Source organism: Sciurus carolinensis, chromosome 11, assembly GCF_902686445.1.
Source record: "Sciurus carolinensis chromosome 11, mSciCar1.2, whole genome shotgun sequence".
NCBI classification, from domain to species: Eukaryota; Metazoa; Chordata; class Mammalia; order Rodentia; family Sciuridae; genus Sciurus; species Sciurus carolinensis.
The window spans coordinates 5,824,720-5,852,694 of record NC_062223.1 but is presented as its reverse complement, the minus strand read 5'-3'; the positions used below and the strand labels follow the sequence as shown (position 1 = coordinate 5,852,694).

Sequence of the window (27,975 nt, the reverse complement as noted above, 5' to 3'; positions counted from 1 at the left end):
TCTGAGTGTGTTAAGGTGGGTAAACGGAACTCACATGCTTTTCTGTTTCCCAAAGCAGAGTGAAACGTGCCTATTTATAGACTATAAATATTCGCTAATCAATGACTTCAGGATTCCATGTTCCCAAGTATGTAGGGTCATAAGAGGCAGGCACTCTTGGTGGGCACCACGCCTTTTCTAGCACCTGTGTGGTACCTTCCTGTGGTCATCCCTCCTGTGGTGAGGAGGTTGGGTACTCCTAATGGCCAGTAACCTCAGGAAGGAGGAAGGTGGTGCATTCCCTGAGGAAAGATGAGGCCTGGGGCCCACCTGTGATGAGTGCACGCAGGTGAGAGGTGTGGGCTGAGGCTTTGGATTGGAGTGGGCGGCATTGCCTCCAAGGAGATGGAGCCTGTGCCTCTCCTCCCCAGGATTCATAAAAAAGGTTAATGTTTTCCAGTCCCCTGTTCAGTTCCCAGAGGTGCTGGTGGGGTGGGGAAGCCCCCTAGGAAATAAGCTGGAACTGGAGAAAGCAGAGGTGCCCCAGAGGTTGAGGGGAGCGGTTACAGAAAGGGAGCCATCTGCAGGGGGGTGTTGTGTGCACACCTTCAAGGTAAAGAGTTCAGGGTATGTGGGTTGGCAGTGGAGGGCTGAGAGCACATGAGGGTTCAGATCCTGCCAGGCTGAGGCTGACCTCCCTGGAGGTGTACTAAGCACAGACCTGTGGTCAGGTCTGCAGTTAGCAGGCCGCCCATCTGCTCCTCCAGGCTCCTTAGGGCACTGGAATTTGAGGGCTCTGGTGCCAGCGCAGGAGCGCCACCGGAGCTTGTTTCATTGCTGCTTGCTGGGCCCGCCCCCGGAGGTTCTGACTGGCAGGTCTCAGATGGGCCGGAGGGTGTGGCTTCCTTCAAGGAGTCCCAGGTACTGCAGATGCTGCAGAGCATGGACTGTGGTTCGAAAGGCTGAGAGCCTCAGGGGAGGGGTGGCAGGAACAGATGCACAGAGACCAACCTGAAGGGCAAGTGGGAAGGAGCTGAGAGGGAAGGGATGCCCCTTTGTATGTGAGGAATGCACATGTTTGATGTGATTTGGGTTCAGGCCCTGTGCATTGGTGTGTCTTGGTAAGTGCTTTCTAAGGACTCCAGTACTGTAGACGCCATAGTCATCATCCCCGCCCTCAGTTCCTCTGTCCTTTGAGGTGTTTGTTGCCTGGTGGTAGACATCCCCTCCCCTGGAGACAGCAGGAGTTTGGGCAGAGGTGTGCGGGTGCCAGGTGGGGGAGGACTGCCTGCTCCCTAGGTTCCCATCTCACCGGGCATCAGACTGAGGGTCTGACTCAGACCCACCACCCCTTGAAAGCTGACCTGTTCTGTTTCCTCCAGACACACCCAAATGCAGCTGCCGTAATTAACCAAACAACCACACAACCACCTGGTGGAAGCGTCCCTGGCCGACTTGCTGGCCTGAGGGGCTTCTCCCCTGTGGCCTGGGCTGCTCCACAGGGTGCATTTAGGAAGGAGGTGTGATCCCGGAAATGCCTCCAGGAGCTGTCTGGAGTAACTGCCTCGGTAATGATCATCATAATGCAGGAGTGATTACGATAATGACGCAGCTGGGTGCTGGTGGTACGCCAGGCAGTTTTCAAACATTTTATAAGTGTAATTTCACTTAGTACTCCACAGCTTTATGAGGTGGCTGCTGTTATGAGTGGTTTCTACAGGAGGAAGGCAGGTGCCTGCCTGGGGGCTGGGCCCGGCCCCCCCGCAGCCTCCCCCAGAGCCTCGCTGGCCTGGAGCCCCTTCCTTAGCGCTCTGAAGCTGCCCCAGTCGTGAGGACGCTGTGCACGCTTTTCTCACAAAGTACTGTATGCTCGGTGTATCAGTGTAGGAACTCTGAGCCATGAAGAAAGAGGGAAATCAAGTCAGAGATGGCCATTGTCTCTGTTCAGGGGTCCCTGTCGTCGTCATCGATATCCCCGGGAACGCTGACTGTGAGAAGGGCCTGCAGATGCCTGCCACGGAGAGGGTGGGCAGGACCCAAGCCACCTGAGTGCTGTTGCCCCCGAGATGCTGTCACCTCACTCAGCTCCCTCTGGCCATGGTTGAACCCATCCTTAGTATCTCACACCGCCGTGTGTGGAGTGTTGCCCCAGGAGAGTAGTTTCTAGTGGTGGCTGGAGCCCTGGGGGACATGGCTTCTCCGGTGCTGTCCACAGTTCAGGCAGGTTCTCTAGTGAACTGCTTTGTCATAAGTGGGACCGCTGCTGGTACTGACAGCAGTCTTGGAGATCAGGAGCGGGTCCTTGCTCCCGGTGTTGAAGATTGAACACTTGAGAGATGCCAAGGCAAGTGTAGAAAGCAAGTTTCATTTAAGAGAGGGACAGAGGTAGCAGACCTCTCCAGAGAGAAGGGGGCCCAGAGCTGGGTTCCTCGGGGGAGTGGGTGTCTTGCTCTTTCATAAACCCCAGAACCCCCACCTTCTCTTTCTTCTCCTGCATGTGCCTAAGTGGGGGAGCGGGATCCCTAACCAGCCTTCCTTGCTCAACCCCCTACGCCGGCTGCCTGTTTGTTGATGAATGTGACATATCCTGCCCTCATCTATGTGTCCCCTTACAGTGCCACTTAACAGGCTGCTAGGCTGTGGGGGGAAGATCCGGGTGAACTAGAAGTTCCCTGGAAGGGAACTGCTCCATGCCAGAATTTTTGCAGTCTCCTGTTTATTTAGGGTTAGTGGTACTAAGGACGGCCACAGCAGGGACCACCTGTAGTTGGGAAGAGGGATCTTGTCAGTCCCCACCAGGCAGGGCAGTTCCTTCGCTGTACACGGAATTCCCATGTTACTGACCGGGACTTGGAGTAAGGGGCTGCTCCCTAAAGCCCATGTGAGGGTCCTGGGGAGAGCAGGAGGACCAGGCCCGGGGCAGGGGACATGTGGAGCAGGGAGTGCTCGACCCAGAGGAGGAGCTGGCCCCACCAAACTCCAAAGGAAGTGAGGAGCCTGGGGGCATCTGGGGGGGGTGTGTCCCCCCAAAGGCAGTATGTGGGGCCATGTGACCAGAGTGAGGCCACTGTGAGGTGAGGCTTTGGGGGGATGGCGATGTGACCCTGTGCTTCTCAGCAGGAAAGGGCTAGGCTTGCTGTGGGGCAGGTGCCTGCCACCGGAGTTGAGGCAAGAGGTGGAGCCATGGTAAGGGCCTGGGGTCTGGGCACGGGCGAAGGTGGGCGTGGTCTGGTGGGTCACCTGTGGCTCTCCAGAAGGAGAGTCTGTAAAGGGCTGTGGCTCAGTGTGACTGAGAGGAGCACCCCAGCCCTAGGTGCCTGTGGCGGCATGGAGCAGGTAGCTGTCTTGCTGGTGTCAGGTGGGATGTGGCTCTGCAGTGGAGGGAAGCAGGGTGACCTGCAGAACTGGTCATGGTACCAGCAGGTGTGCTTCTGGGAAGCCTGGTAGGCACAACATCCAGATGAAGAGTTCAAGGCCTTTTCACCTGGCTCCCACACCTTTCCTGCAGAGGAGCAGCTGGGGTTCTGGGACACCTGCTGAGGGCCTGGGGTGAGGCACTGGCCACGGGAGGACCTGGAGTGAAGACCCAGCCCAGGCCTGGGGTTGTTTCTGCCACCACAGCTTTGGGCTTCGTTTGAGCCCATCCTCATTGGCACCTTGGTGTTCCAGGAAGTTCCATCTGCAGGAATTGGGGGAGGGGCTCCCACAGCAGAACACGTGAGAGTGGCCTGTGGTCACAGTCTCCTCACATGTGCACTGTCTGCTTCAGGAGCGTGGGTTTGGTTCTGGGCAGCACAGCAAGCACGAGGTGGAGGAGCAGGGAGGGACGTGGATGTCTTCCCCCACAGCTGCTCTGCCCTGCATCCTGCACTGACCCAGGTGACCTCACAGGGTGAGGCAGCTGGGAGGAGCAGGGAGGGACATGGACATCTTCCCCCACAGCTGCTCTGTCCTGCATCCTGCACTGACCCAGGTGACCTCACAGGGTGAGGCAGCTGGGCAGCATGGGGAGAGATGATTGGCTTGTGCTTGGCACCTGAGCTGTTGGCCAGGTGCGAGGTTTAAGGGGACGAGCCTGGTCCCCTTCCTGCAGGTCCCTAGGCAAATGAAATGACCAGGAGGAGATGGGTTTGGTATGGCTTGCCTCATGGACTGGGACAGGCCCCTGGCCTAGGGGCCTGGCACCACCTCCCTGTTCTGCCTCTGCTTAGGGAGACTGGGTCCTGGGTCAGCTCCTAATCCCCAGCCTGTCACGTTAAAGGTAAATGCAGCCAAACATTTGCTACAGCAATGAGACGTCTTCCCTGGGTGACGAGGGGTGACGAGGACAGCAGGGAGAAGAGCTGAAAGCAGGGACTTGCAGCATGGAGGACGGGGTGGAGGGAAAGTGCAAACGGCCAAGTGGAAACGACAGAGGGCTGGCCCTCATGCAGGCTCCAGGGCACTGGGTATGCTGGCCGCGGTGCCCTTCTGGTGGTTCCTGCAAGCATGGTGCTTGGTCCTGAGCGGTGGCAGGTGCAGTCCTTTGTAGTCAGTGCTCTAGGGAAGGGCCAGCAGAACTGTCCCTCTGGCAGCCCAGCCTTCTCAGGTGGGCTAGAGTCATCCTGGGGATGTGGCTGCTGGAAACCACGATAGCTCTGGTCATCTCCATACAGGGGTGTGGACGACGCAGCCTGTGCCGGGAGCTGGGGGTTCTCACCATGCCTCATCCCCCACCCCTCATCCTTGCTCTCTGCAGGGGAGGCACCTAAGGGAAAGGGGTTTGGGTTTTTTTTTTCTTTCTTTCTTTTCTTTTCTGTTGTGAGTTTAAAAAATTGAGGTCTGGGGTTGTGGTTCAGTGGTATAGTGCTTGACTGGAACGTGTGAGGCACTGGATTCAATCCTCAGCACCACATAAAAATAAATAAATTAAATAAAGGAATTGTATCCGTCTACAACTAAAAAAAAATTTTTTTTTTTTTGGGTGGTGCTGGGGATTGAACCCAGGGCCTTGTGCATGTGAGGCAAGCACTCAACCAACTGAGCTATATCCCCAGCCCTAAAAAATATTTTTAAAAAAATAGAGGGGAGGCGGGTGGGTTTGGCCTGGGGAAATAGCTCAGTTCATAGAGGGGTTGCCTGTTAACCACAAGGCCCTAGGTTCAATCCCCATCATTGAAAGAAAAAAGTCAATAAAATAAGTTAAAAAATAATTAGTGGTGGAAAGCACATAACAATGAACTGTCTTGAAGTGCACAGCCCAAGGGCCCTCAGTGCACTATGCTGCCAGGAACAGCTTCCACGCACCCTGCCGCAGCTCCACGGAGGAAACCCTGCCTGTGAAGCAGGCTCCCCGTTCCCTGCAGTCCTGCTCCGTGTGCAACCCTTGTGCATCTGCCTCTTTTGGATGGTTGACATCCAGGAAGGGGTTTTCACAAAGGTCTCTTGACTCCTGCCTAGCAGCTCTGAGCATTCTTGTGCCTGCTTGATGTCCTATGTCCTCTGCCTCATGTTGTGTACCCTCTGCCCACCTGCCTGACATCACATGTCCTCTGCCTGATACCCTGTGCCTTCTGCCAGCCTGCCTCATGTTGCATGCCTTCTGCCTGCCTGACGTCACATGTCCTCTGCCTGATGTCCTGTGCCCTCTGTCTTTGCAGCTGCTGACTACAGGTCCATTCTGAGCATTAGTGACGAGGCAGCCAGGGCACGGGCCCTGGACGAGCACCTCAGCACGCGTAGCTATGTCCAGGGGTACACACTGTCCCAGGCAGATGTGGATGTGTTCAGGCAGCTCTCGGCCCTGCCCGCTGACTCGAGGCTCTTCCACGTGACTCGGTGGTTCAGGCACATAGAAGCGCTCCTGGGTGGCCCTTGTGACAAGGGCAAGGCCTGTGGGCCCCAAGCAAGTGAGTACCAGCTGCTGCTCCTGCCGGTAGGGTCTGTATTCCAAGGCCAGAGTGTTCTCCGTCCCCCTGTGCCGTGTGGCGCCATGGGACAGTGGACACTCAGTGGGAGGGAGCCTCACCCCAGGTCTTGAGCAGGTGGCCTGGCAGGGCAGGTGCCGTGCTCACTGGGTAATATAGAAGCCACCCTGTGGAGTTAGTTCCTCAAGATTAGGACCTTCTTGTTGCTGGCATGGCAGGACTGCAGTGACAGGGGCCACCAGGGAGCATATGGCTTGCTGGGCTGTGTGCTTCTGTCCTGGGGAGCCTGGCCTGGCTCTGACTCGACTTGTTTTTTCTTTACTTTCATAAGATTGCAGTGTGTTCTTCTCCCAATGTAGCATCATTAAATCCTAAAGCTATATGAAGTGGTGCTGAGCTTTTAAGAACCAGAGAGCGCTTTGTGATGAAGTCGGCCATGTGACTTCAGCTGCATCCTGCCAGTGCTGCTCACGCCCCTGGGTGTGGCTGCTCTTATCTTGGGGGAAGCACTGCTCAGAGTTCTGGGGCTCAGGTTCCTGGGCAGTTTGGGGCTCTCTGGGAAGCTGAGGGTGCTCCCTTCCATAGCGGCCTGAGGCCCTTCAGCACCTGGCTGCCTGTGGCCGTGTGCATGCACCCTCCTTCCTGCAGGGCAGGCTGAGCGCTACCTTCTGGTGGCCCCACTGACAGCCTCCTGGGGGTTTCCAAACTTGGGAACGTGTCTCCAGTCCTCTGCTAGGTCCCTGTTTTACATGGGGCAGAGGGGTGCCAAGTCACCAAAGGTAGAGGTTTGCCTTGGTTTCCTGGATAATGCTGCTGCTAATACCTTCCCATCACAGGGTGGGAGGGAGTGCTGTCTGGGTTGCCGTAGCCTGTGTGCCTGCGTGACACATTTGTGCGTCAGGTACCCTTTCCACAGAGCTCTGATCGGGTTACCCTGCCATGCTCCATCTTCCAAAGCATGGTCTGGGGAGGATGAGATTGGGAGGGCAGGCCTCGCCAGAACACACTGCCATCCAGCTGGGAAGGAGAGGAGGGCTGTGCTCCCCCAAGACCTTACGGCCTACTGAGGGCAGGCCGCTTACTGCAGAGTTGCACCCTGCCCAGCGAGACTGCTCCAGGGGGGACTTAGGTGAGTGGAGGATGGACTGCAGAAAGCACTAACAGGACTGTCCTGCCTTTTCTGTGTCCACTTCCCCGATCACTGAGACTGCCTTTGAGGCCGTCTGGAGCACACATGCTCAGAAAGGATGTGCATTAGCTTGGCCCCCCTTGAGCATCGCATGCCCTGAGCCGGGGTTGCTGAAGGCAAATGTGGGGACTGGAACTGGGGGCTGCCATTTGCTGTCCAATGGCTTGGGGCAGGCCCCAGACTCCTGGGATACCAGCATCCTCAGCCTTGCCCGTGGGTTGGCAGTAGCTGTAAGAATCAGAGCAGCTTCCCTGTCCAGACACCTCTGAAGTCCTGTCCCTGGGTGGGTGTACTCTCTCCTTTGACCCAGCTCCCTGGGAGCTGCCCACCTTTTCTCCCAGCACACTCATAAGCCAGTACCCCTGTGGGCCATTCTGTGCCTTAAACATGCCCACATCTGGCTTTCAAGGCACCTTCCCCGGCTTCTCCCCAAGCCTGAGTGCCTCATCAGCGGGAGGGTCCTCTCAGATTCAGAAAGTCACCCTTGCAACCTGCTTCCTGAAATGCCAGATGCCAGACCCCTCCTGCCTGCTTCTGCCTCTCTGCTGCTTCTGCCTCCTCCACACCTTGCCAGCCTCCTCTCTGTGGCTCCAGCCAGTTCAGTCCCAGGGCCTTGAATTTGCTGGATGAGCCCTCACTTGGAGCTGGGCTCCTCTCATTCAGCCCCCTCCTCTCCCAGCTCCCAGGAAGGTCACATGTAGGCTTCACTGAGGAAGGGCACAGGTCTGGTGACAACTGAGGCCTCCTTAGGAAGATACAAGTTCAGTGTTGGGCTCTCTTCCAGGAGGGTGACCCTCTACCTCATGGTGGTTCCTCTGGGTGAGCTTCTAGCCAGGCCCTCTGTCAATGCCAGCTTCTGCCCAGGGCTGTGGTGTTTCCTGGTGGCTTCCTGTCCTTTCACCTTCAGTCACCCCAGCTCCCATTTCCAAGACTGTTGTCACTGGTGCTGTTAGGTTGGGACACTGTTTCTCCAGACAGTACCTGCCTGGGGGCGCTGGATCTGTCTGTGGAGCAAATGGAGACATGTTCACCACCTCAGAGAGAACCAGGCTCATGACCTCTGGAAGGCGGTGAGGACCCTGATGAGGACCACCAGGTTGTGGGGCACTAGTCAGGGGTCCAAGACCCTTGATAAATGTGAGTCCATTAACTTGTGAAAAACAGGCTTTCGTGTAACTACTCCCAGTCTTTCCCTTCTGCAAATCTGAATCTCTTTCTGCCAGACGTCCTTGAAATCTCTCACCAGCTATGAGGCCGTGGCAGCCCTGAGGGGAGCTGGAGGCTAGAACCTGGCCTGGCGGCCTGCCGTTGCAGATCTTCGGATCAGCCTTCCACGCCCAGCAGCCACCCCCGGCAGCATCCCTGGTCATCAGAGCAACTGCGCACCTGGTTTGGGAATTCCTGGGTCTCAGTGAGGATGGAGAGTGGCAGAACCATGAAGTGGCAATTGAGCATCAGATCAGGGAGTGAGAGTTTCCTTCCAGGGCATTTGGTGCATTTAGGTGAACTATAAGACCGTGCTTGACCTCAGCGAGCACTTGATATTATCAGAGATGTCCCATGATAGGAATCTGTGGCCACCTGTGATTGCGTTGGAAGTCACCTAGGAAAGGAGCTCCTGCTTAGCGCCATCTGTATGTGGCCTCCCACCACCTTTTCATGGGGTGGCTCCCTCCTCTACCCTGTTAGCCCGTTGGTTATCAGTCCTCTGTCTTGGCTGGCATGGCATTGGCAAGGATAGGGACCTGGAAATGACTACATTTGACACTTGAGTGTGGCCTGTGCAGGGTCTTGCCTATGAGCAGATGCACCCACTTCCCATGATGAACCCCCGTGTAGGAGGCTGAGGGAGAACAGAAATGAATCCCCCAGTGCAGGCTAAAAGGGCGGAGCGTGACCTTCCATCTGAGGGTCTTCTCTGTAGCCAACAGAGGTGAGCAAGAACAAGGTCCTGCCTGGGGACAGGTGTGCACAGGAGGGCTAGCACAGAGCCTCGCTTTGGGCAGGGCTGAAGAGGATAGCTGACTTCCCCCGAGGAGCTGAGCAGGTGCTGCAGAGCAGAGTGCCAGAGCTAGCCGTGGGGTGATTAGAAAGTGGCAGAGCTCTGTGGTCAGCTGCACAGGGCTGAGGTTGTGAGGTGTGAAGGATCGCCTGTGGTCTCTCCTGGCACTCCTCAGGCCCTCAGACATGTACAGCGAGGACAGCCTCTCACTAGGCAAGAAGGGCATCTGCCTTAGTGGGAAGGGCCCCAGGCCCAGGCACGCACTGAGGAGAGCTGTGCCACATGGCGGCAGGAGCAGGCAGGAGAACATGGACTGCCTGGGAGAAAGGGACAGGACTGGACTATGGGGACTGCCTGAGCCAGCAAGGGCCAGCCTGGGGGGCCAGAGTAGGGGGCACAGGGTTGCGTCTGAGGTTGTAACATGCTCAGCAACAGGGTCGTCACTGGCCGCTGGCCACTCACTGCCAGAGCCAGAGATGCAGAGGGGCTGGAGGCCCTTCCCTCCCTGACCTGCCATGGCCACAAGGAGAGGCTTGGAGGTAGGTAGCCTGTGTTCCACAAAGCACCCATATACTCATTTTGTCCAGGTGAGGGATCCTGGGAGATGGAGACAGCCCAGGTAGCAACAGTGTAGCCCATGGACAGGCAGCGTGCAGGGTCAGGCAGCCCCATGCCCTACCTGACCCACAGGCCATGGACAGTAACTCATGTGGTGAACAGTAGGTACATATTTGGGGAACAGCAGGATGTATGGCATTCTGGGGTCATGCTGGGGTTCAGGTTGTCACTGGGACTCAGGCAGAATGGGGACAAAACCTGGAAGATTTGTATACTTAGTGTTGTTTCATTGAAAATCATAGTTTCATGGTTGAAACAAGGTCCTGAGATGTGGGTGACTTGTGTTTTGGGGTGCTGTTGTGTGATCTGTCTGCTGTTCTGCCTCCCAGGTAAAAGCCGGCGAGTGCAGCCTCAGTGGTCCCCTCCAGCTGGGACTGAGCCGTGCAAGCTTCGCCTGTACAACAGCCTCACCCGGAAAAAGGTAAAGAGGAGTCAAATGGCATGTGTTGGGGGCAGGACTGGGATGGCCCTGTGCCCTAGTAAAGGGAGAACTTTCCTGTTCACGATGTTGGGCTCCAGAGTTCCCTCCGTCCAGGTCCAGCTCTTTTGGTACTTCCCGTGCTGTGGCCTGTGCAGCCTGGGGGCAGAGCTGTGCTCTGGAACTTAGACACCTCACACATGGCTGTGGAAGCCTGCCTGCTGGCTTCTGGGCGTAGACTGCCCTGAGTAGGCAAGTGCTTGAGGTCATTCACCGCCAGGCCAGACGCTGGCGTGCCTTCGGAACCCGGGGTTGCAGCGGGCACCACTTGAACAGAGCAGGAAGGGGGTAACTGCTGGGCACTGCTGGGAGCCCATAGCGTGGAGGAGAAGGCAGGGCTGCTGCTGAACCCACAGGCTCTGCCAGGCTGTGGCTGGAGTGTTCATAAAAGACTGGATTTTCGATCAGCAAGCATGCTTAGCTAGCAGGGGGCAGGTGCAACCCCGCTCACAACCCTGTTATGGAACTCATTGTTCATGACGCCCCCACCAAAGCTCCGGAAGTGTTGGGATGGTCAGGCATGACAGACCCTGGCCACACGGGCTGCTTGCTCCAGGGCCTCACTGCTGCTCTTGGCCTCACTGTCCTTTCTGAAGGGGAAAGCGACAGCCCTGTCCTTTGAGACTGCGCCAGAACAGGTGGTGGGCTGTGAGCACCCGACTTGGGCAGTGACCGCTTGCTGCCGTTGTTGCACACGCAGCCTTTCCAAAGAGGGGCAGGACCCCAATGGCAAGGGGCTCCAGCCGCCTCCGTCAGTGGACAGGGAATGCTGTGTATACTTATGGCTCCTACCAGACAGACTACTGTGGCCTTTGTGGTAAAACAAAATAGTGCATGTTAAATCTGCAAAGCCAAGTGAGCAGTGTGGTGTATATTGCTACTCTGGGTGCTCCTGTGCGGTTTCTTGGATCTCTTGTGACGACACTCCTTCGTTTCTAACAAGGACGTGTTCATACCTCAAGATGGGAAAAAGGTGACCTGGTACTGCTGCGGGCCCACTGTCTATGATGCATCGCACATGGGGCATGCCAGGTAGGGTCCAGCGTCACCACAGGTCCACCCCACTGTGGGAAGGTCAGGGATGACCCAGAGGGGCAGTGTCCCCAGCCTGGTTGTTGTCCTGGACTCCATTCCAACACCCCATCATGTTTTCCTCATCCCTCCAGCTCTGCAGTCCCCTATGTGGAGTTTCCATGACACTTAGACCTGAGGCCAAGTTGCCTGTGACCCTGACCTGTTCACAGGTGTGGCTTGAGGAGAGTACGTGGCTGTTGGGGTAGAGTCCACAGAATCCTTTTACTTACACAGGTTAAATTTCCCTTTCTGAAGTGCTTGGAAGCAGAAGCATTTTTGATTTCAGATTTTGAAATATTTGCATTTATGTCATGAGCTATTTTGGGGATAGGACCCATGTCTAAGCATGAAATTAATTTGTTTCATATACACTTTATACACATAACTTGAAGGTAATTTTATGTAGTATTTTTTGCAGTTTTGTGTGTGAAACAAAGTTTCATGGTGTGACTTTCTGCTCGGGACATCATGAGGAGGCACAGAGACTTTGGGGTTGGGGCATTTCGGATTTTCAGTTCAGGGCTGCTCAGCCTGTGCATGTTCCTGTAGTGCCATGCTCACGTACAAGCATGTGCTGATGGGAAGCGTGTGTTCGCTGTTCAGGTCCTACATTTCTTTCGACATCCTGAGAAGAGTGTTGAAGGATTACTTCCAGTATGACGTCTTCTACTGCATGAACATCACAGACATTGATGACAAGGTAGGGGAATGTTCCAGATGAATCACATGGATACCACTACAGGAGATAGGACTTCGGATCTGTAAATAGCATGGCATAGGTTTGAGCTAGCTCAGGAGTGACTTAGTGAACCTTACTTGAATTCCCTCGATGAATTGACACTAGTTTATGCTAGTGTGTGGACATTTACATAGGTGTGTAGATGCCACTAGAACCCTGCACCTTCAGGGACCAGGTTGAGTGTGTCTGTGTCGTGGTGCCCTGTGGTGTGTGAGAGCAGCCTGCTGCACACAGATGGGATTGGGCTCTGAGCACAGCCAGCCTCCCCCTGCAGATCATCAGGAGGGCCCGGCAGAACTTCTTGTTTGAGCAGTATCGGGAGCAGAAACCAGCAGCCACCCAACTCCTGGAGGACGTTCATGCTGCTCTGAAGGTGAGCCTGCCCCGCTCTGGATGTTGCCCTGCCTCCCACTCACAGCACTAGGCTCTCTAGGTCACTGCCCCAGGGTGCAGCCTGTCTCCACAGACCTTCACAGAGTCTAAGTGAAAGCCATTGTGTCCAGGGTACTGGAGTCTTGGTACACGTGGCCTCCGACCTGTGAGAAAGTGAGCAGTACAGATTCGTGGGGACAGGGTAGAGAGAGGTGGCCTTCCTTCTGCTTCTGGGAAAGCCACTGACCACAGTTGGTCCTGAGAGGACCTAACAACGTTACTGTCCAGTTTCAGTGTTGAGGTCGTGACCAGTCTGCTATCTTCAGCCCAAATGCAGAAGCTGTGCTGAGCTTAAAATCTGTTAGAGTCACAATATAGTGGATTTTCAGAACTACTAAAGAAATTAGCTTTCTCCAGTTTATAATTTCATTCTGCATAGGCATATTATAAGCATATAGTTCTTCGTATTACATAGTATGACAAGAGTAAGTCATTTTATTTGCTTTAATAACTACCAGCAATCCCTAGTAATTAGAGTGATAATTACTGGTATGTGTGTGGCATTTTCTCTCTGGAAGGAAAAGCATGAGTTGGAGCCTAGCTATTAGATTGCAGCAGCCTAGTAGTACTGCTCTCCATTTTATATGTGGCAACTGAGACAGAGCTGTTAAGGGTCCCACCCAGTCATGGGTGAGGAGGGCCAGCACCAGGCTGCCTTGGCTGGCAGCTCAGGCCTCTTGGTCCACTTACTTGGGGAAGAGCTAGGGTGTAGACTTGGCGATCACCTTGGGCCAGTGAGGAGCGCCAGTCTCCTTTGCCCTGAATCAGCTTTATGAGCCCAGGTTTCAGCATCATCTACCAAGTTTGATATGTCCCTTTTTCTGTAGCCATTTTCAATAAAGTTAAGTGAGACCACAGATCCTGGCAAGAGGCAGATGCTTGAGCGAATGCAGCACATGGTGGAGCTGGCCATAGAGCCACTTGAGGAAGCTGTGCGCGCCAGCCTCTCTGGAGAAGACATCGCCAGCCATGTTGAGGTGAGTGCTTTCTGGCTCCCTGCCAGCCCAGTGTGTAAGGTGGTCTACACTGAACCGATCTGCATCCTAGAGTCAGATGCCTGGACCCATGCCTGGTGGCCTTGCTCTGGGGTGGTTGAGTCTGTTCCTCCCATCCCACACCCCAGCCCCATCTCTTTGCAGAGCAGGGAGCTGCTGGAGCAGGCCCTGGGACCCACATGAATCCCTCTGTCCTCCTCTGGCAACCTGCTCCACTGTGCCCAGGCGGAATGCAGGGGAGCAGCCTTCTGGGGGGGTCATCCCATGGTCGTCCAGTGAGCCTCCCGGGGCCAGGGTCCTATGGGACTGGGCCTTGGCACTGGGCAGGTCTCTGCTGCTGGAAAGACCCTCTCAGCTGGGAGTGAGGGCGCTGGACACAGGGTGCCCCTTCCTCTTGCTCCTGTCCTTCACTTCTTTCTGCCAGCGCCCTCTGCTGGCCCTCATGAGCTCTGGGAAGGAGAAGCAAGCTGCAGCCCTGCCAAGGCGGGCCCAGTGCCAGAGCGCTCTGGCAGGAGACCTCCAGCTCCGACCACAGCATGGTCAGCCCTCCTGGACATCTCCTGCGCCCTGCCTCAGAGCCCATGCTGGAGTCCACGTCTACTGTCCACTCGCAGTCTGCTTTGTAGTCTTCTGCATCCTGCAGCTCGCGTGGGTGTGCTTGTTTCTGAGCGTTACGAAAGTGGGTCCTATGTGCGTCGCCTTCGCGCCTCGCGCTTCCACTGAGTCACGTGTCTGAGATGCACCCGCGCTGGTCACCATTACTGCTCCAGTGCCATCGGGCTGAGCTGCTTGCCCAGGCTTCTGAGGCCTGTGCTCAGGTTTTCTTGTTACCAACAGTGCTATCTTAAACTTCTGTTTTTAACTTTTATTCTTCTTAGATATACATGACAGTGGAGTGCATTTTGGCATATTGTACACACGTGGAATATAACTTCCCATTCTTGTGGTTGTGCATTATGTGGAGTTTAACTGGTCGTGTATTATAAATGAACATAGTAGAATGAAATGTCCAGTTCATTCTACTGTCTTTCCTATCCCTGACCCACCTTCCCTTCATTCCCCTTTGTCTAGTCCAGCAAACTTCTGTCTCCCCTGCACCCTGTCCCACTTATTGTGAACTAGCGTCTGCGTATCAGAGAGAACATTCAGTCTTTGGTTTTTTGGAATTGGCTTATTCCACTTAGCATGATAGTCCCCATTTCTTCCCATTTACCAGCAAATACCATAACTTCATTCTTCTTTATGACTGAGTAATATTCCATTGTGTATATGTATCACATTTTCTTTATCCATTCATCTGCCAAAGGCCTAGGTTGGTTCCATTGTTTAGCCATTGTTTAGCTGCTATGAACATTGATGTGGCCACATCACTATAATGTGCTGATTTTTAAGTCCTTTGGTATATGCTGAGGAGTAGGATAACTGGGTCAAATGGTGGTTCCTTTTTTTAAAATATTTTTTTAGTTGTAGATAAACATAATATCTTTGTTTATTTTCATATGGTGCTGAGGATCAAACCCAGTGCCTCACACATGCAAAGCAAGTGCTCTACCACTGAGCTACAACCCCAGCCCCTGCTGGTTGCATTTGAGGAGGAATCTCCATACTGTTTTCCAGGGTGGTTGCACCAATGTGCACTCCTACCAGCAGTCTATGATAGTGCCTTTTCCCCCACATCCTCACCAATGCTTATTGTTACTTGTATTTTTGATCATTGCTATTTTGACTGGAGTGAGATAGAATCTCAGTGTATCAGTGTAGTTTTAATTTGCATTTCTCTAATTGCTAGAGATGTTGAACATTTTTTCATATATTTTTGATCAATCTTATTTCTTCTGTGAAGTGTCTGTTCATTCCTTTGCCCATTTATTGATTGGGTTATTTAGTGTTTTGATATTAAGTTTTTTGAGTTCTTTATATATCCTAGAGATTAATGCTGTATCTGAGATGCAGGAGGCAAAGATTTTCTCCCATTCTGTAGACTCTGTCTTCATGTTCTTGATTGTTTACTTTGCTGAGAAGAAGCTTTTTGGTTTCATACTATCCCGTTCTTTGATTCTGAATTTTTCTTCTTGCACTTTAGAAGTCTATATTGAGAAAGTTGGTTTCTAAGCTGACATGGTAGAGATTTGGGCCTACTTTTTCTTCTAGTAGGCACAGGGTCTTTGGTCTAATGCTTAGGTCCTTGATCCACTTTGAGTTGAGTTTCATGCAGGGTGAGACATAGGGTTCTAATTTCATTTTGCTACATGTGATTTTCCAGTTTTCTCAGCACCATTTGTTGAAGGAGCTATCTTTTCTCCATTGTATGTTTATGGCACCTTTGTCTACTGTGAGATAACTGTACTTGTGTGGGTTTGTCTCTGTGTTTTCTGTTCTGCACCATTGGTCTTCATGTCTGTTTTGGTGCCAATACCATGCCTTTTGTGTTACTGTAACTCTGTAGTATAATTTAAGGTCTGGTATTGTGATGCCTCCTGCTTCACTTTTCTCACTGAGGGTTGCTTTGGCTATTCTGGGCCTCTTATTTTTCCAAACAAATTTTACGACTCCTTTTTCTATTTCTGTGAACAACATCATCAGAATTTTGATCAGAACTGCATTAAATCTGTATAACACTTTTGGTAGTATGGCCATTTTAACAATATTAATTCTGCCTATCCAAGAACATGGGAGATCTTTCCATCTTCTAAGGTCTTAAATTTCTGTTTTTAGTGTTCTGTAGTTTTCAGTGTAGAGGTCTTTCACCTTTTTTGTTAGATTGATTCCCAAGTATTTTATTTTCTTTGAGGCTATTGTGAGTGGGGTAGTTGTCCTAATTCTTCTTGCATTGATCACTGATGTATAGGAACACAGTTGATTCACGGGTATTAATTTTATATCTTGCTACTTTGCTGAATTCATTTATGAGCTCATTTAGAAGTTTTCTGGTGGAGTTTTTTGGGAATCATGTTGTCAGCAAATAGTGACAGCTGAGTTCTTTTCTTATTTGTATTTCTTTAATTTCTTTGGTCTGTCTAAATGCTCTGGCTAGAGTTTCCAGGATGATGTTGAATAGAAGTGGTGATAGAGGGCACCCTTGCCTTGTTCCAGTTTTTAGAGGGAATGCTTTCAATATTTTTCCATTTAGAATGATGTTGGCCTTGGGTTTAGCGTACATGGCTTTTAGGATGTTGAGGTATGTTCCTACTATCCCTAGTTTTTCTAGTGTTTTTAACATGAACGAATGCTGTATTTCGTCAAATGCTTTTTCTGCATCTATTGAGATGATCATATGATTCTTGTCTTTAAGTCTATTGATGTGGTGGATCACGTTTATTGATTTCCAGTTGTCAAACGAGCCTTGCATCCCTTGCACTTGATCATGGTGCACTTTTAAAGATGTTTTGTATGTGATTTTCCAGAATTTTATTGAGAATTTTTGCATCTGTGTTCATCAGGGATATTGGTCTGAAGTTTTCTTTCCTTGACGTGTCTTTGGTTTTGGTATCAGGGTGATCCTAGCCTCGTTGAATGAGTCTGGAAAGGTTCCCTCCTTTTCTATTTCATGGAATAATTTGAGGAGTATTGGTGTTAGTTCTTCTTTGAAGGTCTTGTAGAACTTGACTGAGAATCCATCTGGTCCTGGGTTTTTCTTTCTTGGTAGACTTTTGATGGCATCTTCAATTTCATTGCTTGAAATTGATCTGTTTAAATTTTATATGTCCCCCTGATTCCATTTGGGTAGGTTGTACTTCTCTAGAAATTTGTCGATTTCTTCAAGGTTTTCTGTTCTGTTAGAGTATAAATTTTCAAAATAGTTTCTGATTTTATCTGTATTTCAGTAGTGTCTGATATTTCCTTTTCCACAAATTTTAGTAATTTGAGTTTTCATTAGCTTGACTAAAGGTTTGTCAATTTTATTTATTTTTTCAAATAACCAACTTTTTGTTGATTTTTGGGGGGGGTTTGGTTTCAATTTCTTGATTTCAGCTCTGATTTCAATTATTTTCTATTTTCTGCTTTTGGTATTAATGTGTTCTTTTTCTCCAGCTTCGAGATGTAATGCTAGGTCGTTTATTTGGTGACATTTTATTCTTATGATAAATGAGCTCGTGCAGTGAGTCTCCTCTCAGCCCTGCCTTCACAGTGTCTCAGTGTCACTATTCTCACTTACCTCCAAGTGTTTTTTTTTTTTTATTTCCTCCCTGATTTCTTCTGCTGTCCATTGGTCATTCAATAGCATGTTGTTGTCTGCAGATGTTAGTGTAGCGTCTATTTTTTATTTTATCATGAATTCTAATTTCATTCTGTTATGATCTGATAGAATGCAGGGTATTCTATTTTTTTTGTATTTGCTAAGAGTTATTTTGTGGCCTAAGTTATGGTCTGTTTTAGAGAAGGATCCATGTGCTGCTGAGAAGAAAGTGTATTTGCTCATTGATGGATGAAATATTCTATGTATGTCTGTTAAGTCTTAAATTATTAATTGCATTTTTTAGTTGTATAGTTCGTTTAGTTTTTGTTTGGAGGATCTATCCAGTGTTGAGAGAGGTGTGTTAACGTCACCCACTGTTATTGTGCTGTGGCCCATTTGATTCTTGAAGTTGAGAAGGGTTTGATGTACGTAGATGCTCCATTGTTTGGGGCATAAATACTTAAGATTGTTATGTCTCAGTGCATAATTCCCTTAAGCAGTATCAAATGACCTTCTTTGTCCCTTCAGATTAAGTTTGGCATAAAGCTTTTTTCCTGGATTATTTCACTAATAATCTTTTTTTTAAAAAATGTGGTGAACTATACATAACAAAGCCTTCCGTCTTAACATGTCTAGTGCACAGAGGCGCTGGGCATGCTCACCCTGCTGTGCAGCCCCCCCACCCACCCCGCTTCCTCACCTCCCCAGCCTGGAACCCTACCCCACTGAATGCTGCGCCCGCCCTCCCAGGCCTGGCTCCCTCCTGCCTCGTCTCTGTGGGTCTCTGTGGGTCTGGCGACTCGCAAGCCTGGCAGCTGAACTCAGGCAGCTTCGTCAGGGGCCTTCACCCGGTGTGATGGCTCCAGGCTCCTCTGTCGCAGCACGTGTCAGAGATCCTTCTTGAGATCGAGCAGCGTCCCAGTGTGTGGCCAGGCTCAGTTGTCCATTCAGCTGTCAGAGAACACCATCAGTTGCTGTGAACACAGGTGTGCGCATACCTGTTTAAAACCCCACTTTGGGTTCTGTTGTGCAGATGCCCAGAAGTGAAATCACCGGTCCCACAGTGTCTAGTCTCAGGATTCAGGGACCCCACCATGCTCTTTCCACTGCCCAGGGTAGGAGAGCCACAGGTGCCCACGTCCTTGTGAGCACTTGCTGTTCTGTCTGTCTGACAACAGCCATGGCGATGGTGGAGGTGGTCTCTTCTTGCGATTTGCTCTCATTTCACTGGTGACGGGTGATGCTGAACATCTTTCGTGAGCCGTGAGTTGGAGGCGTGGCCTCTGGGAGCACGTGTGAAAGTTTATTTGGGCTGCATACCTGGGAGCAGAGCTGCTGTCGTAGAACACGTATCTGGGTGGTTGTCAGGGTTCCCAACACTGCCCACACATTCTGGGTTCTCTGAAGGACTCAGGACTTGGCATCCAGCGGTCCTCTCATCTGAGGTTTATCGCAGCGGCATAGCCAGGACCCCCAGCCAGGCAGAGGTACAGGGGAGGTGGGGGAGCCTGCTGGATCCCCCGCAGCCTCTGAAGCTCTCAGGCAGAGTGCATAGGCCTCCAGGAACGCCCAGCCACCCAGTGAGCTCTAGGGAGCCCAGGGCTCTAGGGGCTCTAGTCATCGCATAGCCTCTGCCCAGCATGAGCCACCGTTCTGACTCCTGGAGGCACAGCTGGGGTTCCGTCCCCTAAGCCACAGTGTTGGTGCAAGAGCCGCAGGGACCACTGCAGTAAGAGTAGGTGTTCTGCCACTTGGTGGAGGGGACATTTTAGCTCTGGATGCTTGCCCAGGGCCACCCCACAGCAGGTCATCCTCAGGGCAGCAGTCTCAGCCTCTGCTAGTGCCTTCCTGTCTGGTGACGTTTCTCAGCTGGCTCTGAAGAGCTATTCTCCCCAGCTCGTCCCTGCACTCGTGTCCTGAGGCCCCTTCCTTTGTCAGTGGGTGAGCGTCGAGCGGGAACAGCTCTGGCTTGAGCACATTTTGCTCCAGCCTCCCTGAGACTATCTCTGTACCTGCTGGAGGCCACCATGGTTCTGGGCCCCTCCGGCTCCTCCCTGGACTTCGGGTGTTTCTCTGAGTGGTTTGCAGGCCTTCTTTTCCCTGGTACTAACTCTTTGTGGTTTAAAGGGTCGCTGGCACTTGCTCTCACATTGCCTTGATGTCTGCTTTCTTTCTGTGAGTTGAGCACCTTGATTTTAATACAATTAAATCTCCTCTGCTTCACAGTTAATAGCTCTGTGTCAGAAGAAGAATGTCCTACCCTGAGATGTAAAGATGTTCTCCTGTGTTTTCTTCTGGAGGTTCCTAGATTTTGAGGTTCCCACCAAAGCCTTCCTCCCTCCTAGACTAACCCTAGTGAGTGGCCTGAGCAGGGACAACCCTCCCCTGCCTGCGGGAAGCTCTCCTTTCCTGGGACCTGCAGCACCATCTTGGTTCCCAGTGGGTCTCCACGTGGGGGCCTCTGGCTCTGTGCCATCAGCCCTGCAGGGGCTCCGTGCTGTGAGGCGGGTCCTGTGGGAAGGGCCAGCTGTGTGTTGGGGTCCTCTCCAGCCTGCCCCTCTGCTCATCGCTCTTGCCTTCCTTTTCATTGCTTCTTTCCTTCCTTTTTCTTTGGGTTTATTCTGCTCCTCCTTGTCTCATTTCTTATCCGTTGAGCTCATTTTTGGTGTAAGAAATTAAGGCCACAAGCTCTCCTCTGTGTGTCATCTTTGCTGCATCCACAAATTTTGACATCATTCACTTATGAACAATTTTAATTTCAATTTTGCCTTTTTTAAAACCCAAGACTGACTCTCTTATTTACTTTTTGTGGTACTGGGGATTGAACCCAGGGTGCTCTGTCACTAAGCCACATCCCCAACCCTTTTTGGTTTTCCTTTTGACTCAGGGTCTCGCTGTTGCTTGGGGCCTTGCTAAGTTGCCAAGGCTGGTTGAACTTGTGCCTGGCCAAGCCCAGGACTGATTTAGAGTTATGCTTTTAATTTCCAGGTAGCTGGCATTTTCCCCTTGCTACTATTCAGACAGGCTCAGTCGCCTGCAGTCTGTGGTCTGCTCTGTGCTGGTGCTGAGCAGGGGCTTCGTGCCACAGCCTTAGGTGCTGGAGGGGCTCAGGTTCTCTAACCACCGGTGTGGGATTCTGTGTGCTGCCCAGCCAGTCCTGCGCTGCTGACATTTTGCATTATCTTTGCTAATTCCTTTGCCAGCTCAGCCTGTTTATGTGGAGATCGTTCGAAGTTAGCAGAGAGAAAGTCCTCTGGTGGCAGATCGTCTTTTTCTCTTGTTCTGCCAGTTATTTCTTAACATCCTGTCTTTTTAGAATAGGCTCTGGTTCACATCAAAATTGAGAGACCATCTTCCCCTGCTCCCACTCTCCCATGGCCTCCTCATCACCAGCACCCCAAGTGCCATCTTTGTTATAAAGGGAGAGCCCACTTCCACACGTGGTCATTACCTGGGTCCCTAGCCTGTGTTAGGGTCACTCTTGGTGGTGTGTGTTCTGTGGGTTTGGACATAGGTGATGCCGCGGATCTGTCTGCACGGTATCGCAGAAGGGTGTTGCTGCCCTAGAACCTCTGGGCTCTGCCTGGGCCTCCCTCGCTCTCCTGATCTCCTGGCCACCACTGATGGTTTTAGTGTCTCCATGGTCTTGCCTTTCCCAGAGTGTGACAGAGTTGGAATTGTCCAGTGTGTGCTTTCTCAGCGGGGCTTTGGTTTGAGATAAGAAAAAACTTAAGTGTCTTCCCTGCGTTTTCTCTCAGTGTAGGACACTGCACCTCTGGTCGCCAAAATGTGCCCCACCCCCCACAGTCTCATGACACCAGCTGGACATCCTATGGTGAACGCAGTTTTGACATTGTCCACCTGGAGATGGCGTCAGATCCTCTGGGTTGAGGGCTGACCCCAGTTCAGATGCCAAAGTAGTGGGTTGTCACTGTGCTTCTGACTAAGCGTCTGTAAGTCAGGTTCCCATGGTCCCCCTCAGGTTCCCACTTATGTGCTAGAGTGGATCACAGAACTCAGGCAGCATTTTACGTACACTTAGTGGTTTATTAATAAAGGAAATTAAGAGGATCCTGAAGAAGAGATGCTGGGGAGGACACACAGAAAGGAGCATGGAGCCTCCCAGCTGTCTCCAGGCCCCTGCCTCCGGGCCCTCCACGTGTCAGTGATCGAGCTCTCTGGACCTTGTCCTGTGGAGCAGTGGTTGAGCACTCTGGTGACCCCACCTTCTCCCCTCCCTGGCATTGGGAGCTAGGCTGAGCGCTCCAACCTTGTCCTCACATGGTCGGTTCTCTGGGCAACCAGCCCCATCCTGAGGCCGTCCAGCAGCCACCAGGGGCCAGCAGCCAAGCGCAGACCAGTATCTCTTGTCTTAACACAGTGTCTTCTTCCACTTGGTACTGTGCACTTAGGTTTCTTCCGTGTCTCTGTGGCTCTGAATGGCATCCCATGTTCCTCTGCCCAGAAGCCCGTCATCTGAAGGTCATCTGGGCTGCTTACACGTTTGCAGTTATGATTAAAGCTGCAGGTTTTTGTTTGAGCGTGTTTTCAGCTCCTTCAGGCGAATGCCAGGGAGTGCTTCCTGAATCATGTGGCAGAAGCACAGCTAGTTGTGAAAGGAGGGTCCAGGCTGCCTTTCCAAGTGCCAGTCCATTCTGCAGCCCCGCCAGCACTGCCCAGTGCCCCCAATGTCCCATGCCCTTGCCCAAGTTTGATGGAGTCTGCCGTCCAAGACAGCAGTTCCCTCATGACAGACGCCGCCCGGCATCTTTGCGTGTGCCTGCTGTTTTGAGGCCATTTTCAATGGCATTTTAGCATGGTCCTGGTCCCCAGCTGTTCAGGCACTGTGCTGAATCGTGTGAACCGGTTAAGTTGTGTGAGGTTCTTGCAGGTAGTCTGACAGACACAGCAGGCTTTATAGCTCACACCCTCGGGCTTCAGTCCCCGTTGGCCACATGGCCTTGGGGTCCAGGAGGCAGCACGGGAGCATGTGGCAGTAGGAGCTGCTCAGTGCATGGTGTCCAGGAAGCAGAGGGCAAGGGCCAGGGCCCCAGGTCTCCTCAAGGGTCCGCAGAGACCTAACTTCCCGCTCCAGGCTTCACCTCCTGAGGCTCCTCTGCAGGCCACCAGATCGCCAACACCCAGGCCTTTGGGGGGCGTTTCAGATGAGACCACAGCTCCTCACCACCCTCCCTGATTCCACTCCTGGTTCTAGGAGGCTCCAGTAGAGGCTCCGGGTTTCCTTGTAGGTAGTCGCCTTGGCTGTCAAGAGTTGCATTTTCCTTCTGACTTTTTGTGTCCCCTCTCCCTAGTGATCACCTTCCTTTGTCCTTTCCTGATCCCTGTGCTTCACCTTGCCTTGCTCCCTCACTTCCTCCTGACCCCCAGCCCACCCTCTGTAAGTAGTCCAGATGCTGAAATCACTCCTGGTGTCTTTCCCAGCTCCCTTCATGTTACTGACTTCTGCTGAATCCCAGGCCGGTTGGAGAGCGTACGCTGCATGATTTCTATTAAATTTGCCAAGGTGGGCTTGATGTTCCTGATTGAGTCTATCTCTGGGAATGTTCCCGAGAGCAGGGGAATGTGCATCCTTCTGTGGTGAGTGAGGCATCCATAGGCGTGCCTTGTGTCCACTGGAAGGCTGGGGTCCTTGAGCTCAGCTGTGCTTACTGATTTTCTGCCTGCTGGATCTGACGGTTTTCTTAGGGTGTGCTGGGGTGTCCAGCTGCCAGAGCGGACTCCTCTGTTTGCCGTCTCAGGTCTCACTTTTGCCCTGGGTGTTTGGACGTGGTTGCCAGGCACAGGCACATGAAGACCACTAGGTGGAGGAGTCTGCACCTGTTGTCATTGTGCAGCCCTTATTAATGCCCTCTGTCTGGTATTAATAAGCTACTCTTGCTTTCTTTTGGTTAGTGATAGCATGGCACATCTTTCTCCGCCATTCACCTTTAATCATGTATTTCTTTAACTTTTATTTTATTTATTTATTTTTTTATGGTGCTGAGGATCGAACCCAGTGCCTCACACATGCTAGGCAAGTGCTATACCACTGAGCCACAACCCCAGACCTAATCATGTACTTTTATATTTAAACTGGATTTCTTGTTGGCAACGTGTAGTTGAGTGCTGATATTTGGTTTCTGTTCTTGTGTTTTTGAACGCTCAGATTGAACCAGGACACTGTTTTCTCAGTCCACTCTGATATCCGTTGCCTTTTAATTGGCACATTTATACAATTGGCATTCAAGGCTGGGGTGTAGCTCGACAGTAGAGTGCCTGCCTAGCCATGTGAAAGGCCCTGGGTTCATCCCCAGCATCCCAAATGAACAGGTGCCTGTGTCTGTGACTGATACGTAGCATATGTGTGTAATATATACAGGAGAGACAGACTCCATTGGCATTCAAGGAGTGTTGACACAGTGGGGTATCAGTATTTTCCATGTTTGTGACTGGTTTTATTTTTTGCTCTTGTTCTTTGTTTCTGTTCTCTTCCGCTCTTTCTCAGCCTTTTGCGGCTTTAATTGAACACTTCCTGTGATTCCCTTTTCTCTCCTTAGCCTACCCAGCCTGGTCTTGGCTGTTAGAGTTGGCACCCCGGCAGCTACCTTTCCGCCTAACCCCTCCCAGTCAGGAGCGCCGTTCCCGCCCCTCCCACTGTGGCTGCTTTTCCTTTTGGGAATAGTTGTTGATGTTGTCATTTTGAGCAAAGGATCTGTTAGATCCAAGAAGGAGGAAAAGTGCAGTTGGGGGGTGTTGTTTGCTTGCTTTGTTTTTGTTTGTGGTGCTGGGATCAGCCACAGAGCCTGGGGCACACTAAGCAGGCTCTGCCTCTGCGCCCCACCCCAGGAGAATGACAGTTTTTATTTGACCTCTACTTCCTCTTGCTTCCATGAGCTCTCTCCTTACGCAGATCCAAATTTCTGACCTTCACTGTTTGCTTTTCTCCAAAAAGCTATTCAGCATTTCTTGCATGGTAGGCCCACTGGCAACAGATGCCTGGTTTTGTTTTGTTTTTTTCTTCATCTGAGGAAGGCTTTGCTTCTGCCTGAGTTTTGAGAGTAACCTCTCAGGTGCAGACTCCTGGTGGGTGGTTCCTCCAGGGAGGAGAGGAGCCCTCCACCTTCCTGCGGTGGCACTCTGTCCTCCTGCAGGAAGGCCTTCTTCCTGCCGGCTGCTAGCAGGGCTTTTCTCTTTGACAGTGGCTACCCAGGTGTAGTGCCTTCTGGTTCCCTGGGCCTATGTCTGGAGTCTGACGGTGACTGGGGACAGGCTCTGCCTCTGTCCCTCTTTCCTCCTCCTGCTCCTTTTACTGAAAGCTCTCCCTTTGTCCCCAGTGTCAATCCAATAACACGGACACAGTTTTGAGAAAAAGGAAAAAGGATTTTTATTGTTTTGCTAGCAGAGGAGAAACACAGGGGACTCCTGTCCCAGAGGCTGTGATTCTGCTCATCAGGGAGAACAGAGGGCTTTTAAAGAGGTGATTCAAAGGCTACAAGTCCATGTGTTCTCTGTCAGAGTTGTAATTCACTTGTTAATTTGGGAGATAATCGTTTCTGGGATCTTCTGGTGCCATCCCCACATCTGGATTACTTTGTTCCTGTTGTGGGTGTTCAAGGATAGATAACTCTGCCTAGGATGGAGTAGAAAGGTAATCCTGCTTCCCTGAGATTAGGGAGGAGTAGGGAGAGAGAGAAACATGTCCATTTTAAAGCTCAGTTGCATCTGGGTGGGGTGGCACACTCCTGTAATCCCAGCAGCTCCAGAGCCTGAGGCAGGAGGGTCATGAGTTCAAAGCCAGCCTCAGCAAAAGCCACATGTTAAGCAGCTCACTGGGACTCTGTCTCTAAATAAAATGCAAAATAGGACTGGGCATGTGGTCGAGTACCCCTGAGTTCAATCCCTGGTACCCGCCTCACCAGCCCCCCCCAAAAAAAATAACTTAGTCGCAGTGGCAGAGCAGCACGGGCTACGTTCTGAGCATAAAGCGGACCACTGCTAGCTCCCATGGTACCTTCTCTGTGGTCCCACAGTCCTTGATGTTCTGTTCTTTCCATACTTCACTTACTTTGCTTTTCATTTCTGGAAGTCTCTGCCATCAGATCCTCAAGTGCAGGAGTCTTCTCTGCTGTCTGCACTGTGATGAGCCATTGAGCGCTTTTTTTGGTACCTGGGGTTGAACCCTGGGGTGCTCCACCCCTGAGCCACATCCCAGCCTTTTTTTTTTATTTTGTTTTTGAGACAGGGTCTCACCAAGTGGCCCAGTCTGGGCTTTACCTTGCGATCCTCCTGCCTCGGCCTCCGAGTAGCTGGGATTACAGGTGTGTGCCACCATGCCTACTCATTTCTGTGACATTTTCATTTCTAGCATTTTTGTTGTTCTTTCTTAGAACTTCCATCTCTCTGCTGTTCTTATCTATCTATGAGAAACATACTCACCTGTCCAAACTCAAAGAGTTGCCGAAAACTTGGTCCTTGTTCCCAATGACAATCCAATAATGAGGAATGATTTTGAGAAAAAGGAAAACAAGATGGTTTATTGCTTTGCTCCTGTTGCAAAGGCTGTGATTCTGCCTATCAGCAGGAATAGCTGGCTTTTATAGAGGTGATTCACAGAAAATGAGATTAGGGAGGAGAGATCAGGAATGAGAAGATAAGGGAAAAAGATGATCAGGGAGGAGAAGTTTAGGGAAAAGAAGATTGAGAAAAAGAAAAAAGCATGTAAGTTTCAAAGCGACAAGGAAAATAGTCAAAGCATCAAGTGAACCCCTGTTACATTTACCCACGTCCATTTCTAGCTTCCATTTCTATGGTAAGAGGGCGACATCACCTCCAAGCTACTTCCTGCTGAAAGGGGCAAAGTTGGGGGAAGTAACCCAAAGTCCTTGTTCTCTAAGGTGGGGTGTGGACCATTAAGGCCACTCAGCACCAGAGCAGTCCAGCGGTCCACAGTGGCAGATGGCAGTTGACTGGACAAGGCACACACAGGGCAGGGATCATGCTAAGACAACAGTAAATACAGCAAACCGTTACTTTTTTGTAAATAATTGGCACAAAAACAATTAGTATTTCAGTCAGTCTCTGAAAACCATGAGGACAGTAACTTATAATTTTATCAGTGTAAAACAGATCATATCATCAGTATAGGAGGTTAGAAAGATTTATAGGTTCATGAAATCAGACTCAAATTGACTCAGGACAAATCTCCAACTCCTGTGACCATTATTATTAGTCACTCTTACGCAAGAACCCTTCCTTCATAGCCTCCAGCTTTACTTACTTTCGGTAGGGCTGACACCAGTGTACTTCTTAGGTTACGTTAAAAACCTTGGGTTTTCCTTTTAAATGACCATGTAGGACTGTGCTCAGGCTGTGCTCTCCGGCCGGGTATTGAAGACCAACTTGGTCAAAACTGACCTTGTTCCTGTCTACCCTGAAGAGTCAGTGGAGATTCCTCAGAGATCACTCTTGGGGACATGGGTGAAGCCTCCTGGCTCCTTTAGCTTCCCTCTACCAGTGGTGCCACTTGCCAGGATGGGTCGGGCTGACCATGTGTGGCTTCTCTTGGAAGCATCAGGGACGTTTCCCTCTCCAATGACCCTCTTCTTTGCAGAATGTGCATGGTTGGCTTCCTGTTCTCTAGGGTCCTCTGGATCTCAATGATCAGCAGAGTTGCAGGACCCAGAGAGGGTTCCTGTCGTTCTCCGGGTCCTGGCTGACCTTAGGGGGCAAGGGCCAAAATGCTGGCTGCTTTTTCCTTGGCTCTTTTACTTCCCTGACTTTGGTGTCCAACCTTGGGTTTTAAACACCCAGCAAGCCAGTTTCACCAGTCTTAAAGAGGCAGTAACAGGTTATAACTTCACTATCTATAATTTTACAGATACCCTTTTTATTTAGCTGAGGTTAGTATTAGTACGGGAGGTTCTGTAGGTGATGGCTTATTATTTCATATTAACCCAGGTTTTGTTTTGTTTTTTTAAGAAGTAGTACCTCTGCAAAACACTAACAGGCAACAGTTATAAAGTTTACAAGGAAAATACAAAATGAAATTAACAGCAAAAACATTCAGTTTGTGTAATAGTTATGAACCAAGAAAAATGATTTTTATAATCTTGAACCTTTACTTAGTTATTATATCTCCTGTCAGAGATCACAGTAATCTTTACAACAAAATTAATCTTTTGAACCCAACTTTAAATGAGCTTATTTTGGAGCCATTCTAACATGGAGTAGGGTGGGAGGCAGAACCTTATCTAGGTGAGGTGGGACTCTTCACAAATAACACAATACAGTATTGCATCTGAAACATGAATCAAAGAAAGACTGAGAGAGCTTTTAACTTTCTTTTTGTGGAAAAAGTGGCAGAATGCTCCCATGTTTTACAATCTC

At 51.1% G+C, this 27,975-nt stretch overlaps 1 protein-coding gene across 3 annotated transcripts in view; it reads left to right on the top strand.

Annotated features, from left to right (window-relative positions):
• Cars1 (cysteinyl-tRNA synthetase 1) overlaps positions 1-27,975 on the top strand; it is a 63,265-nt gene that overhangs the window by 3,882 nt on the left and 31,408 nt on the right. Inside the window, exons 2-7 of one of the 3 annotated variants that reach the window (XM_047516792.1) lie at positions 5,619-5,867; positions 10,024-10,115; positions 11,116-11,204; positions 11,850-11,946; positions 12,260-12,358; positions 13,245-13,394. In XM_047516792.1, the coding sequence (XP_047372748.1) occupies positions 5,619-5,867; positions 10,024-10,115; positions 11,116-11,204; positions 11,850-11,946; positions 12,260-12,358; positions 13,245-13,394 (776 nt within the window). Of the gene's footprint in view, positions 1-5,618; positions 5,868-6,762; positions 9,616-10,023; positions 10,116-11,115; positions 11,205-11,849; positions 11,947-12,259; positions 12,359-13,244; positions 13,395-27,975 lie in introns of those variants that run through there. The other 2 variants (XM_047516794.1, XM_047516795.1) reach the window with 2 other exon arrangements.